The sequence below is a fragment of the Salmo trutta genome, chromosome 18 (assembly GCF_901001165.1).
Source record: "Salmo trutta chromosome 18, fSalTru1.1, whole genome shotgun sequence".
Lineage (NCBI taxonomy): Eukaryota > Metazoa > Chordata > Actinopteri > Salmoniformes > Salmonidae > Salmo > Salmo trutta.
Genome location: NC_042974.1, coordinates 16,907,236 through 16,922,329, shown reverse-complemented (window position 1 = coordinate 16,922,329; position 15,094 = coordinate 16,907,236). Strand labels below are relative to the sequence as shown.

At 43.4% G+C, this 15,094-nt stretch overlaps 1 protein-coding gene across 5 annotated transcripts in view; it reads left to right on the top strand.

Moving 5' to 3' along the window:
- The window catches only part of LOC115152887 (monocarboxylate transporter 4), a 79,689-nt gene extending 64,784 nt beyond the window's left edge, over nt 1-14,905 (top strand). For 4 of the 5 annotated variants that reach the window (XM_029697791.1, XM_029697794.1, XM_029697793.1 and 1 more), the window contains exons 2-7: nt 8,163-8,441; nt 8,927-9,070; nt 9,163-9,299; nt 9,501-9,968; nt 10,208-10,388; nt 11,583-14,905. In XM_029697791.1, coding sequence (XP_029553651.1) covers nt 8,219-8,441; nt 8,927-9,070; nt 9,163-9,299; nt 9,501-9,968; nt 10,208-10,388; nt 11,583-11,881 — 1,452 coding nt within the window. In that variant the 5' untranslated portion in view covers nt 8,163-8,218 and the 3' untranslated portion in view covers nt 11,882-14,905. The remainder of the gene's footprint in view (nt 1-8,162; nt 8,442-8,926; nt 9,071-9,162; nt 9,300-9,500; nt 9,969-10,207; nt 10,389-11,582) is intronic. The other variant, XM_029697795.1, reaches the window with a different exon arrangement.
- Nucleotides 14,906-15,094: the final 189 nt, after the last annotated feature.

The following is a 15,094-nucleotide window of genomic DNA, read 5'->3' as shown; positions in this document are numbered from 1 at the left end:
AATGTGTTCATTGTGTAGATACTCCTCTAAGAAAACCAATGGTCCAAACCGCATGTCTCTATCATAATCAAAAAGTTATTGCCGTTTTTACCCTTGTAGGATGGTCAAAATTAGGGCGAATAAATCAATGGAGGACAAAAGTTTTTAAAAAATCTGGAAAATATCATTGCGTCAGCTAGGCCGGATGCTGTGAGAATTAAGGCAAACTGACAGGCTCACCGTTTGAACTCGTCATCTTTCTTTTCAAATCAGGAGGACAAAACAATATAGAGGTAAGATGCATATCAATTTTGAGACATGACGTAGTATTTTAGAATAAGCATTTCATATTGCGAAATTCCTGTTATTTTTAGACGTTTCCTCACAAAAACAAGCATATCTCTGTGACATCAACAGAGCTTTTTAGGAGAGAAGTGGGAGGGAGGGAGAGCTCCAGCCTAGTTGAGAAATTTATTTTTGACTACACACCCATATTTGATAATTTATTTTCCCTTTTGTACTTGTTACAACACTACCGTCGTGGCCAAAAGTTTTGAATGACGCATATTGATTTCCACAAAGTTTGCTGCTTCAGTGTCTTTAGATATTTTTGTCAGATGTTACTATGGAATACTGAAGTATAATTACAAGCATTTCATAAGTGTCAAAGGCTTTTATTGACAATTACATGAAGTTGATGCAGAGCCAATATTTGCAGTGGCACTGGCATGCTGTCAATTAACTTCTGGGGCACATCCTGACTGATGGCAGCCCATTCTTGCATAATCAATGCTTGGAGTTTGTCAGAATTTGTGGGTTTTTGTTTGTCCACCCGCCTCTTGAGGACTGACCACAAGATCTCAATGGGGTTAAGGTCTGGGGAGTTTCCTGGCCATGGACCCAAAATATCGATGTTTTGTTCCCCGAGCCATTTAGTTATCACTTTTGCCTTATGGCAAGGTGCTCCATCATGTTGGAAAATGCATTGTTTGTCACCAAACTGTTCCTGGATGGTTGGGAGAAGTTGCTCTCGGAGAATGTGTTGGTACCATTCTTTATTCATGGCTGTTTTCTTAGGCAAAATTGTGAGTGAGCCCACTCCCTTGGCTGAGAAGCAACCCCACACATGAATGGTCTCGGGATGCTTTACTGTTGGCATGACACAGGACTGATGGTAGCGCTCACCTTGTCTTCTCCGGACAAGCTTTTTTCCGGATGCCCCAAACAATCGGAAAGGGGATTCATCAGAGAGAATTACTTTACCCCAGTCCTCAGCAGTCCAATCCCTGTACCTTTTTGCAGAATATCAGTCTGTCCCTGATGTTTTTCCTGGAGAGAAGTGGCTTCTTTGCTGCCCTTCTTGACACCAGGCCATCCTCAAAGTCTTTGCCTCACTGTGCGTGCAGATGTACTCACACCTGCCTGCTGCCATTGCTGAGCAAGCTCTGTACTGGTGGTTCCCCGATCCCGCAGCTGAATCAACTTTAGGAGACAGTCCTGGCCCTTGCTGGGCTTTCTTGGGCGCCCTGAAGCCTTCTTCACAACAATTGTAAAGTGGTTGTTCCACTGGATATCATAAGGTGAATGCACCAATTTGTAAGTCGCTCTGGATAAGAGTGTCTGCTAAATGAAGTAAATGTAACTGAACCGCTCTCCTTGAAGTTCTTGATGATCTGATAAATGGTTGATTTTTAGGTGCAATCTTACTGGCAGCAATATCCTTGCCTGTGAAGCCCTTTTTGTGCAAAGCAATGATGACGGCACATGTTTCCTTGCAGGCAACCATGGTTGACAGAGGAAGAATAATGATTCCAAGCACCACCATCATTGAAGCTTCCAGTCTGTTATTCAAACTCAGTCAGCATGACAGAGTGATCTCCAGCCTTGTCAAAACTCCCACCTGTGTAAATGAGAGAATCACTGACATGTCAGCTGGTCCTTCTCTGGCAGTGCTGAAATGCAGTGGAAATGTTTTTGGGGGATTCAGTTCATTTGCATGGCAAATGGGGACTTTGCAATTCATCTGATCACACTTCATAACATTCTGGAGTATATGCAAATTGCCATCATACAAAGTGAGGCAGCAGACTGGTGAAAATTTAATATTTGTGTCATTCTCAACTTTTGGCAACAACTGTACATAGCCATAATGACATTTGAAATGTCTCTTCCTTTGAAACCTTTTGAGTGTGATGTTTACTGTTCATTTCTGATTTGTTTATTTGCTTTGGCAATGTAAACATGTTTCCCTTGCCAATAAAGCCCTTTGGGGGAGAGATGCATTTTTGTAAAAAAAATAAAATGTTATGAATATAAATCACAGAACACTACCCCCACTCCGCTTTCACCACTGTAGTGTTGATTCTTTCTTCCAGAGCTGACACACACACTCACACTCAAAATGCTCTGTGACCACCCGCCAATTTGGCTGGTAAGAACATTACACCAACCATTGCCAAAATGTACCAGCATTTGTGGCTGGCGTTAATTTCCCATCCTGCCTGTAAGGCTGGTAGGTAAGATTGTATGATAGGATGTTGTGGTTCTGAAGGAGAGATGCAACACCTTTTAGCATACGCGACTGACCAGGGCCCGGTTTCCTAAAAGCATCTTAAGGCTAAGTTCAGCCTTCCCTGTAGCTCAGTTGGTAGAGCATGGTGTTTGCAACGCCAGGGTTGTCGGTTCGATTCCCACGGGGGGCCAGCACAGGAAAAAAAAATGTATGAAATGTATGCATTCACTACTGTAAGTCGCTCTGGATAAGAGCGTCTGCTAAAATGACTAAAATGTAAAAATCGTTACATCTCCAAGCTGTTTACCAAATCCATTGTTATTAATGTTGCACTTAAATGTTTGCAATTTAACGCCTGCCTCAGACCACTCGTAGAACAGCTAAGTGTGTCGTTAGATGCTTTGTTTGCCGTACCGCATCACTTTATACCCAGAAGATCTCCACTAAACATAGAATCGCATGGTTGATCCCACTATGACCGCTGATAACTTCAGAACAATGTTGACTACAAATAAAAAGTTGCCAATGTCTTTGCAATTGACACAAACCAGCGACATAGGCTGAATATTATTCAAACTGACTTCATTAACATATAAACAGTATAGGCCTATGTCAATCACTTTGAAATGCATTTCATATTCAATTAATTGAGTTCTATTTTGCTACTTGTAGGCTGTCTAATTTGTATCAATATATTACATGATGTGCCACATCTGTGATTTGCCTCCTTGGGAATGATCCTGGCCTCCTCAAAGTTTATCCCCCCTCGGCAGGTAATAACCTAAAATATGAAACAGTCATCCCCCTCGGCTACCCTTCCTGAGTTCGTTTCACTACAGCCTCCTTATATAAGAGACCGCTGTTGGCTACTGGGACAGTTCACCAACTACGTCTCTGATAGAGTTCAGTGTGTCAAATCGGAGGGCCTGTTTTCCGGACCTCTGGCAGTCTCTATGGGTGTGCCACAGGGTTAAATTCTCGGGCCGACTCTTTTCTCTGTATATATCAATGATGTCGCTCTTGCTGCTGGTGATTCTCTGATCCACCTCTACGCAGACGATACCATTCTGAATACTTCTGGCCCATCTTTGGACACTGTGCTAACAAACCTCCAAACGAGCTTCAACGCCATACAACACTCCTTCCGTGGCCTCCATCTTTTAAATGCTAGTAAAACTAAGTGCATGCTCTTCAACCGATTTGCTGCCCGCACCCTCCCGCCCAACTAGCATCACTACTCTGGACGGTTCTGACTTAGAATATGTGGACAACTACATATACCTAGGTGTCTGGTTAGACTAAACTCTCCTTCCAGACACACATTAAGCATCTCCAATCCAAAAGTAAATCTAGAATCAGCTTCCTATTTCGCAACAAAGCTTCCTTCACTCATGCTGCCAAACATACCCTCGTAAAACTGACTATCCTACCGATCCTTGACTTCGGCGATGTCATTTACAAAATACAGTGGGGGGGGGGAAAAAGTATTTGATCCCCTGCTGATTTTGTACGTTTGCCCATTTACAAAGAAATGATCAGTCTATAATTTTAATAATAGGTTTATTTGAACAGTGAGAGAGAGAATAACAACAACAAAAATCGAGAAAAACGCATGTCAAAAATGTTATAAAATGATTTGCATTTTAATGGGGGAAATAAGTATTTGACCCCTCTGCAAAACATGACTTAGTACTTGGTGGCAAAACCCTTGTTGGCAATCAGAGGTCAGACGTTTCTTGTAGTTGGCCACCAGGTTTGCACACATCTCAGGAGGGATTTTGTCCCACTCCTCTTTGCAGATCTTCTCCAAGTTATTAAGGTTTCGAGGCTGACGTTTGGGAACTCGAACCTTCAGCTCCCTCCACATATTTTCTATGGGATTAAGGTCTGGAGACTGGCTAGGCCACTCCAGGACCTTAATGTGCTTCTTCTTGAGCCACTCCTTTGTTGCCTTGGCTGTGTGTTTTGGGTCATTGTCATACTGGAATACCCATCCATGACCCATTTTTCAATGCCCAGGCTGAGGGAAGGAGGTTCTCACCCAAGATTTGACGGTACCTGGCCCTGTCCATTGTCCCTTTGATGCGGTGAAGTTGTCCTGTCCCCTTAGCAGAAGAACACCTCCACAGCATAATGTTTCCACCTCCATGTTTGACGGTGGAGATGGTGTTCTTGGGGTCATAGGCAGCATTCCTCCTCCTCTAAACACGGCGAGTTGAGTTGATGTCAAAGAGCTCCATTTTGGTCTCATCTGACCACAACACTTTCACCAGTTGTCCTCTAAGTCATTCAGATGTTCATTGGCAAACTTCAGACGGGCATGTATATGTATTCTTGAGCAGGGGGACCTTGCGGGCGCTGCAGGATTTCAGTCCTTCACGGCGTAGTGTGTTACCAATTGTTTTCTTGGTGACTGGTCCCTGCTGCCTTGAGATCATTGACAAGATCCTCCCGTGTAGTTCTGGGCTGATTCCTCACCGTTCTCATGATCATTGCAACTCCACGATCTTGCATGGAGCCCCAGGCCGAGGGAGATTGACAGTTATTTTGTGTTTCTTCCATTTGCGAATAATCACACCAAATGTTGTCACCTTCTCACCAAGCTGCTTGGCGATGGTCTTGTAGCCCATTCCAGCGTTGTGTAGGTCTACAATCTTGTCCCTGACATCCTTGGAGAGCTCTTTGGTCTTGACCATGGTGGAGAGTTTGGAATCTGATTGATTGCTTCTGTGGACAGGTGTCTTTTTTTCAGTTAACAAGCTGCGGTTAGGAGCACTCCCTTTAAGAGTGTGCTCCTAATCTCAGCTCGTTACCTGTATAAAAGACACCTGGTAGCCAGAAATCTTTCTGATTGAGATGGGGTCAAATACTTATTTCCCTCATTAAAATGCAAATCAATTTATAACATTTTTGCCATGTGTTTTTCTGGATATTTTTGTTGTTCAGTCTCTCACTGTTCAAATAAACCTACCATTTAAAATTATAGACTGATCCTTTCTTTGTCAGTGGGCAAACGTACAAAATCAGCAGGGGATCAAATACTTTCCCCCCCACTGTAGCCTCCAACACTCTACTCAGCAAATTGGATGCAGTCTTTCACAATGCCATCCGTTTTGTCTCCAAAGCCCCATATACTACCCACTGCGACCTGTATGCTCTCGTTGGCTGGCCCTCACTACATATTCGTCGCCAAACCCACTGGCTCCAGGTCATCTATAAGTCTTTGCTAGGTAATGCCCCGCCTTATCTCAGCTCACTAGTCACCATAGCAACACCCACCCGTAGCACGCGCTCCAGCACGTATATTTCACTGGTCATCCCAAAGCCAACACTTCCTTTGGCCGCCTTTCCTTCCAGTTCTCTGCTGCCAATAACTGGAACGAATTGCAAAAATCTCTGAAGCTGGAGACTTATCTCCCTCTCTGACTTTAAACATCAGTTGTCAGAGCAGCTTACCGATGGCTGTGTACAGGTACAGTGAATCTGTAAATAGCCCATCCAACTACCTCATCCCCATATTGTTACTTATCCTCTTGCTCTTTTGCACCCCAGTGTTTCTACTTGTGTAACAGTGTAGGTTCCGTCCCTCTCTTCGCCCCAACCCGGGCTCGAACCAGGGACCCTTGCACACATCAACAACTGACACCCCACGAAGCATCGTTACCCATCGCGCCACAAGAGTCACGGCCCTTGCGACGCAAGGGGAAACCCTACTTCAAGTCTCAGAGCGAGTGACGTCACTGATTGAAACGCTATTAGCGCGCACCACCGCTAACTAACTAGCCATTTCACATCGGTTACACTTGCACATCTATCACTCCAGTGTTAATGCTAAATTGTAATAATTTTGCCTATTTATTGTCTACATTTGCACACAAGGGAACTTAAATAGAAACATCTTTTATTTTGCGTTATTGACTGTACGTTTGTTTATAACTCTGTCGCTTTGCTTTCTTGGCCAGGTCGCAGTTGTAAATGAGAACTTGTTCTCAACTGGCCTACCTGGTTAAATAAAGGGGAAATAATCAAATAAAAAGCAACTTCCTGGACTATCACAGATATTGTGTAATACCTTGACTACAAACTCTGTACTAAATAAATAAATGAGAGATCGGAGGGCCAATAGACACTGAAGGAGTATATGACCGATAGCCTAACTGCAGATCTGAATTTTCCCAGAAGTGTCATAAGTCATTTGATGTAAAAGTCTGTGCGCTTTAAAAAAAAAAAAAATTGTTCTGTGGAGGACGCTGCTGTGTGTCTTTTCTGCTGGGTGTGAGTGCTGGAACAGGATCTCTCCTTGTTTTCATTTACTGTTATAGTTCTTCATTGGTTTCAGCTCATCCAGGAACACACAGAGAAAGACCCTTCTCCCTCTTCTGTCCCCCCCCTTTCAAATTGAGACTACAGCCACCCAAATGGCACCATTGAATAACAATGGAACTAGCCTTGGACCCGGCAGCAAATGGTCTCGATCAATGGAAACCCTTCTACTTTGCACAACAACCAGATGTTGCAGAGTGTAGACCCTGGAAAACATGGGACCAGACTGCTACAATAATAAGACTTTGAACCTCACTGAAAACCTACATTCTCTTTCCCAGAGGACACAGAGTGCCAAAATCTTACATTTCCTCCTCTTTGGCACTCTGAGTGTCCTTTTTGAGAATGTCTGATATTGTGTTACTATGCTATGCTATGTCTTTCACTATGTTTTGTGTACATTTTTATTTCAGATAGATCATGATTTATTTTTAAATGTTAAGTTATTACTATGTCAATTTTGGCATCCACGTAAGCACAAGGAAATGTCATGAACATTGAAACAGGTTTTGACATCATTGTTATGAACATTACCAAACTCAGCCACACCTTCTTTCACACTGTGACTCAAATGGGAAGGACTGACCTGAAGCTCGGCCAATCACAGGTCACGTAGGCTGAGTCAAACCCTCCTAGAACTATAAAATACTGTGAATGCCTTTATTCAATTGTTGTCAAACTGTCCATGTCCCATAGGGGACTCCCTCCTGGATGACCTCTGTAGCAAACAAATACGTTTTTGGGCTAAGCTCTTGATAGACACCCTTAGGACATTGAGTCCTCGCTGTTTTATGGATATATATCGAAGGAAGAACTTTGGAATGTGTACCAGAGCCCCTGAGAAGATCCTGGAGTTCAACACAGATAAATAAGCATACAACCTGACTGCCTTTTTTTGCTTGTTGGCGTTAAGCTGTAGGCCTTATCTTATGATTCTGCCTATTGATAATTGATTCATATTGCTAAAAGGCTAGCAGACAAGCCATTCTTTCCCAACTCTTAAATTCTCGGCCTATTGCCAAGTGTTGTATCCATGCTGTTTTATTGTTAACTACAGTAGCTGAATGCTTTATTGAAAATCCCAAAACGCCATTCTTTTATTCTGTATCATATGTGGTGTATTTCTTTCAACAAATGTGTGTTTTACAAGTGTGTTGTTTCTAGTACCAGACAGATCTAACAGCTCACTACCAAGTATTACTAATGTTTTAGTCTTATGGAGTTCTACTTAGAAGACCAATAACGGACTGGTGCCCCGATCTCATAACTTGACCCTCCCCTATACACTGTGCGTCTAACCCTGATGTTACCCCCTTCTCTATTACTGTCTACGTCTCTTCTCTCTCAGTTCTGACCCAATTTGACGGGACAGAGGGTTGAGGGAATCTCCTAGCAGAGCGCATCATGGGAGGAGCCGTCGTAGACGATGAGCCTAGTGATGTGAAGGCGCCAGACGGAGGGTGGGGCTGGGCCGTGCTGGCCGGAGGGTTCGTCATCACTGGGTTCTCCTACGCCTTTCCCAAGGCTGTCAGTGTGTTTTTCAAGGAATTGATCAGGGAGTTCGGAGTGGGATATAGCGACTGTGCATGGATTTCTTCTATACTGTTGGCCATGCTCTATGGCACAGGTATGTATGTATACATGCATGCATGCACAACTGAAGTGTTTTCCCAATTGTGAGCCAGTACAAGAAAGAGTAGAGAAGGTGTCAGACCTGGGCGTTACAACCTCCAGAGTCTACACCAAACTGACAGGATCTTCATGTATGTCATTTTATTTTACCAGGTATTTGTATTTATTATGGATCCCCAGTAGTTCCTGCCAGGGCAGCAGCTACTCTTCCTGGGGTCCAAACAAGATTAAAGCAATTGCATCACAAAACATTTAAATTAAACAGTCCATCATACAACACATTGTTACACCACTACTTTACCACCGAAAATCTACAAAATGTCTAATACAACATTACTATGTTCGGTTAGGCTCCTGTAATTTCATGCCCTTTTGTAGCTCATTCCAAGTGGAAGGGCCAGAGAACTGGAACACTTTTTTTACTCAGCTCTGTACTGGCCTTACACACACACCTAATTGTGCATATGTGTGTGTCTGCAGGTCCACTGTGCAGTGTGCTGGTGAACAAGTTTGGGTGTCGGCCAGTGATGATGGTGGGAGGGCTCTTTGCCTCCTTGGGAATGATTCTGGCCTCCTTGGCCACCAGTATCATACATATCTACCTCTGTACTGGAGTTATAACAGGTTGGTAAACACACATCTACCTCTGTACTGGAATTATATCAGGTTAGTAAACACACACACACACAATTGAACTGTTTCCCCTTTTCTACCAGGTCTGGGCCTGGCACTGAACTTCCAGCCATCTCTGATCATGCTGAATCGTTACTTTAGTGAGAAGAGGCCTCTAGCTAACGGACTATCTGCTGCCGGGAGCCCCGTGGCCCTCTGCTGCCTCTCTCCTCTGGGACAGGTACTACACTTCTCTTCAGTCTCCCGCTCTGCAGTTGCAGATCAGTATTATGATGTAGGGAGAAACATGTATGAACACAATGAACGATGTGTGCTACTCTGATGAAAGATGAAAATAAATACAAAGGGGTAATTATATGCTCTGTTGGAGTTACGGATCATCGATATTGTTCATGTTTTTCTTCATATTTCACCCCCAAAGGTGCTGCAGTACCACTATGGTTGGAGAGGCGGCTTCCTCATCCTGGGAGGTCTGCTGCTCAACTGCTGCGCATGTGGGGCCCTGATGAGGCCCCTGGTGGGCCCCAATAAGCCCCAGGACGAGGAGTTGCAGGCTGTAGACCAAGCAGAAAAAAAGGCCAAACCTCAAAAGAAGCTCCTGGACTTTAGCGTATTTAAAGACCGAGGTTTCCTCATCTATGCCATAGCTGCGTCCATCATGGTACTGGGTCTGTTTGTGCCCCCTGTGTTTATGGTGAGCTATGCCAAGGAGATGGGGAATGAAGACACCAAGTCTGCCCTCCTCCTCACCATCCTAGGGTTTGTTGATATCTTCGCCCGACCCACATGTGGGCTGATTGCGGGGATGAAGTGGGTCCGTCCTAGATGTGTGTATCTGTTCAGCTTCGCCATACTCTTTAATGGCATCACCGATGTGGTCAGCTCACAGGTAAGGCTGGAACTAGTTTTGATTTGATATTATTTGGATGGATATATTTACTGTATATGGATGTTAACAATCCATAAATCATATTTAATAAATGTATTGTATCACTATGGCATTCCTGTATTGACCGGATCTTGAGATCCGAAACTATTGGATCCATATAATTCTAATTATTAATCAGTAATGGTAATTATATTTCTATGGTCGTATAACGTAACTAATTGTTGCTTCTCTTTTGGCAGGCGACAGACTACCCTGGTCTGGTGGTGTTCTGTATCTTCTTTGGGCTCTCTTACGGGATGGTGGGGGCGCTGCAGTTCGAGGTTCTCATGGCCATCGTGGGCACCAAGAAGTTTTCCAGCGCTTTAGGATTGGTGTTGCTCATGGAGGCAATCGCTGTGCTGGTGGGACCACCTGGAGCAGGTCGGTACCCACAGGGAAGCATTAGAGTTAGTTGTGGACTTGTCGTTAGGGTTATGGCTAGTGTTAGGGTTCAACCAGGGTATGGACGTGACGTTAGGGTTATGGCTAGTGTTAGGGTTCAACCAGGGTATGGACGTGACGTTAGGGTTATGGCTAGTGTTAGGGTTCAACCGGGGTATGGACATGACGTTAGGGTTATGGCTAGTGTTAGGGTTCAACCAGGGTATGGACGTGACGTTAGGGTTCAACCAGGGTATGGACATGACGTTAGGGTTCAACCAGGGTATGGACGTGACGTTAGGGTTCAACCAGGGTATGGACATGACGTTAGGGTTATGGCTAGTGTTAGGGTTCAACCGGGGTATGGACATGACGTTAGGGTTATGGCTAGGGTTCAACCAGGGTATGGACGTGACGTTAGGGTTCAACCAGGGTATGGACGTGACGTTAGGGTTCAACCAGGGTATGGACGTGACGTTAGGGTTATGGCTAGTGTTAGGGTTCAACCAGGGTATGGACGTGACGTTAGGGTTATGGCTAGTGTTAGGGTTCAACCAGGGTATGAACGTGACGTTAGGGTTCAACCAGGGTATGGACATGACGTTAGGGTTATGGCTAGTGTTAGGGTTCAACCAGGGTGTGGACATGACGTTGGGGTTCAACCAGGGTATGGACGTGACGTTAGGGTTATGGCTAGTGTTAGGGTTCAACCAGGGTATGAACGTGACGTTAGGGTTCAACCAGGGTATGGACATGACGTTAGGGTTATGGCTAGTGTTAGGGTTCAACCAGGGTGTGGACATGACGTTGGGGTTCAACCAGGGTATGGACGTGACGTTAGGGTTATGGCTAGTGTTAGGGTTCAACCAGGGTATGGACATGACGTTAGGGTTAGGGCTGAGCCTGGGTGTGGACATGGGGTTAGGGCTGAGCTGGGGTTAGGGCTGAGCTGGGGTTTGGGCATGGGGTTAGAGCTGAGCCGGGGTTAGGGCTGAGCCTGGGTGTGGACATGGGGTTAGGGCTGAGCCTGGGTTAGTGGTCTAGAACGAAGTCTTCAAACAATCAGAAGCCAGTATAGACAGAAATGACATAAGAACATTTTTAGCTAGTAATAAACAGCTTATGCCTTGAATGGATTGGAGGTAATGAACTCTTCATACCTGTATAACCTCCCTTCTCCTTTCCTCTGCGTAGGTCGTCTGCTGGACACCACCCATAACTACATGCATGTGTTCCTGCTGGCTGGCTGTGAGGTCATTCTGGCCTCCATTGTCATCTGCCTGGGCAACTTCCTGTGCATCAAGAAGAAGCCAGACGAGCCCGAAGCCCATCTAGAGAATGGAGCCCCCGCAGAGATGGAGAAGCTCAACAGCCTGCCAGAGGGAGGGACGACTGAGAGCGAGCAGCCGGACGGGGTGAGGGCCGGCTCGGGAAAGGCGATGGAGGGAGCAGAGAAGAGTGGAGGGGTGGGGAACCCAGAGACAGCTCTGTGATAGAGGGGAGATTGCTAATGAATTACGTAGAGAGTGACTGATGAGCTCGATAAAGCACCAATAGGGAAGACATGAGTACACACTCTGACTGAGGGAGGGAGGGATGGATTGCGGTGCGCTGTACGTGTTTGGTGTTGTATGCTTTAATATGCACAGTGTTACGTAGTGTTGTTTTTACAGTAACATATCTAGTGTTGATTCAGGAGTTAAATTAACTCTGTAGGTGTTAAATTAACACTGACTGGTGTAATAGAACCCCAATGATGGTGTTAATAACCAGTCTTGACTCCAATCATTATCATATTTCCCATGGTAAATTGCATGTTTTTTTTTTCAAATCTTGTTTTATGTTTTTGCAGATTAATTAATCTTGTTCTACTCTAATGTTAATTTTTCTAAACTAATCTAATATGTTACCTGGACTTATTGCACTGGTTGTTCCAGTTTAGATACTTTTGGTAGTCTCCTACAGTATCTTAGTATTCTGAATAAAAAATAAAACATTCCAAATGCTGGATATCCCACTCTGGCTGGATTCCAATAGGAATTACACATCACTTTGCAAACCAGCATAAATTTACTTGCAGGCCAAACCATGAGTTTCAGGGCACTGTATTAGGATACATCTAGGCCCTCAAAATAAGGCCTTATGAAATATGTATTGTCATAAAGAATTTAATTTTAATGATAACATTTGCTTAGGATCTCCGTTGAAGGCCACAAGACTGAAAATGAACAAATGCAACAACCATGTCTCTGTCACTAACAAATACAGTCACGGGTGGTAACTCCACAATTTACTTGAAAGACAACCTGGGAAATATGCAAATAAGGCTTTACACTAAGCAGTTTGTTAATTTAACACTGGAAAGTGTGGACCCATATAGACACTGGAAGAGTGGTAGATTTAACACTGGAGAATTTGCTGTGAACAGCAGCACGCATACTAGAAGGAACACTAAATGTTTTCTGGAATCGCACTGCCACACACACACTTGCAGGAACCAAAGAGCATGCGCACACACACTCACACAACCTTGAACTAACCAATGCTTGTCACTGCCTGACTCATCAGTTGTTGATACAGAAAATATTAACAAACAACTTAATTTCCAGGACATTTCCACAGTGACGGTATTTGTTTATGGACACTCCCCAGTGAGAAGAGATTAAAGGAACTCTTTAACTCCTGAGTGACAGTGGCTTCCAGTGACGTGAGATCTTGAAGTGACTTCTTTCCAAAGACAAACATCTCTGTACGAGGAGAGTTTTTTTTTTTATATTTATTTTTAAAGACCTCGAGCTGGTTTCCCAAACCCAGATTCTGCTTAGTCCTGGACTGAGAAGCATTGCTCAATGAAAATTCTTAATTGAAAGTGTTTTTTAGTTCAGGACTAGGTGTGATCTGTGTCTGAGAAAGTAGCCACAAAAGTATTATTTCAACTGCCCATGTTGTGGCAGGTTGCAGGCAACATGGGTTATTGTATGATTAATGGTGTGACATATACTATTTTATTAAAGGTCCAATGCAACAGTTTTTATCTCAATAGCAAATCATTTCTGGGTAACAATTTAAGTATTTTACTGTGATTGTTTTCAATTAAAATGGTCAAATAAAATAAAGCTTTCTTACGAAAGAGCAATTTCTCAAGCAAGAATATTGATAATACTGTCTGAGCGTGGTCTGAGTGTGGAAGGGAAAACTAGCAGTTATTGGCAAAGAGGTTTGGAACTCTGTTTTCTTATTGGCCTATTGACTAATTTACTGCCTAAAACTCCATCCCACCAAAACTGGCTTTAATTTCAGACAGTCTTTTCAAACAGCTCTTACACTAAAAGGGCATTTTCACAATTTCACAGTATTATTCCAACCTTGTCGTAATAACAACTGAAATCACGTTTTTGACTGCACGAGGTCTTTATGGTATAATGTTACTGAGTTATACAGGTTACAGTAAGGTCTAGGTGCTTGGTGAAATGTTATGAGAGCATCTCTCGGTGTTGAAATCAATATCAGTTTCTTTCAATGAAAAAGACATCTTCAGCCAGTAACCTAATGCGCACGCGCGCACACACACACACCATTTCTGATATAACTATATATTTACTCCTTCAACTGAACACGTTTTAAGCCTTATTTTATTACATGTATTTCACTGTTTGTTTTTCAATGTAAGGACTTTGTCATAGCTGAGATGTTTGTCTGATAAATCACGTTGAACTGGACATTTCTTTATATATATATATACTGAGGGCATTAACGTGTCACTTTTCTGCTAGAATGCAGTGCTTGTTTCAGTGTGTTTGTTCGGACTGCAGATGTACAGTTTAAAGGATATTTCACGCATTTGTCTGTTTATGCTGACAGGTGGCGTAAGAATGTTGGCAGTCTACAGACGGGAGTCTACAAAGATCCTGTTGTGTAGTGTTGGTGTATCCAAACTTAACCAAACCCTACACAACTGTCTATCTCTTGAGATCTGAAACATTTGACAGGATATGACATTATAGCTAACCCCAGCCCACTGATGTAATATGGAGGAAGACCTGTTTTATATAGTAGTGCCTTTAAACCTGATATTGGCATCTGGGGATGCTGTGAAATTGACCATATGAAAAGCTGATTACCCAGTAATAGAATATACAGTGGTATTTTCTTACACTGATGCAGTCTTTATTACAATGCCTGTGATGTCACCTGATAAGTTATCCCAGCCAAACACAGTGAAGCACTTTGCTCTGCACTTGTAAAACTGTGTGTAGTCAGTATTGTCCTGTATGTTTCTGCATGTTGGTATATTGTATACATATTGGTCTGCCTATGTGAGATCTTTGTATTTATGAATTATAGATCTGCAGACACTTACAAACCACAAATACACAACCATGTCCACGAGCACCCTCATGGTCATGGTTGAATGTCAAACTTTCATGTGGATTTATTCAATTCATATTCTTCTGAGATACGGCTGCTTCTTGACGTGTTCCTATGCCATCCCAATAAATATTTATTCTGTGGAGAAAGTGGCTGGTTCTTTAACACTTGATAGTGAGCATGTTGATTCTCTCTTCAGATGCTCTATTGGGAATGGAAACACAAACATGTTAGTGAGTGAGTAATCCAAGGCCTACTCTCCAATCTTCATAGGTAGGATGTGTTGTATTTAGTACCCTAGATGGAGGTAGTCTTGGTGGTAGCACAATGTGCCAAAT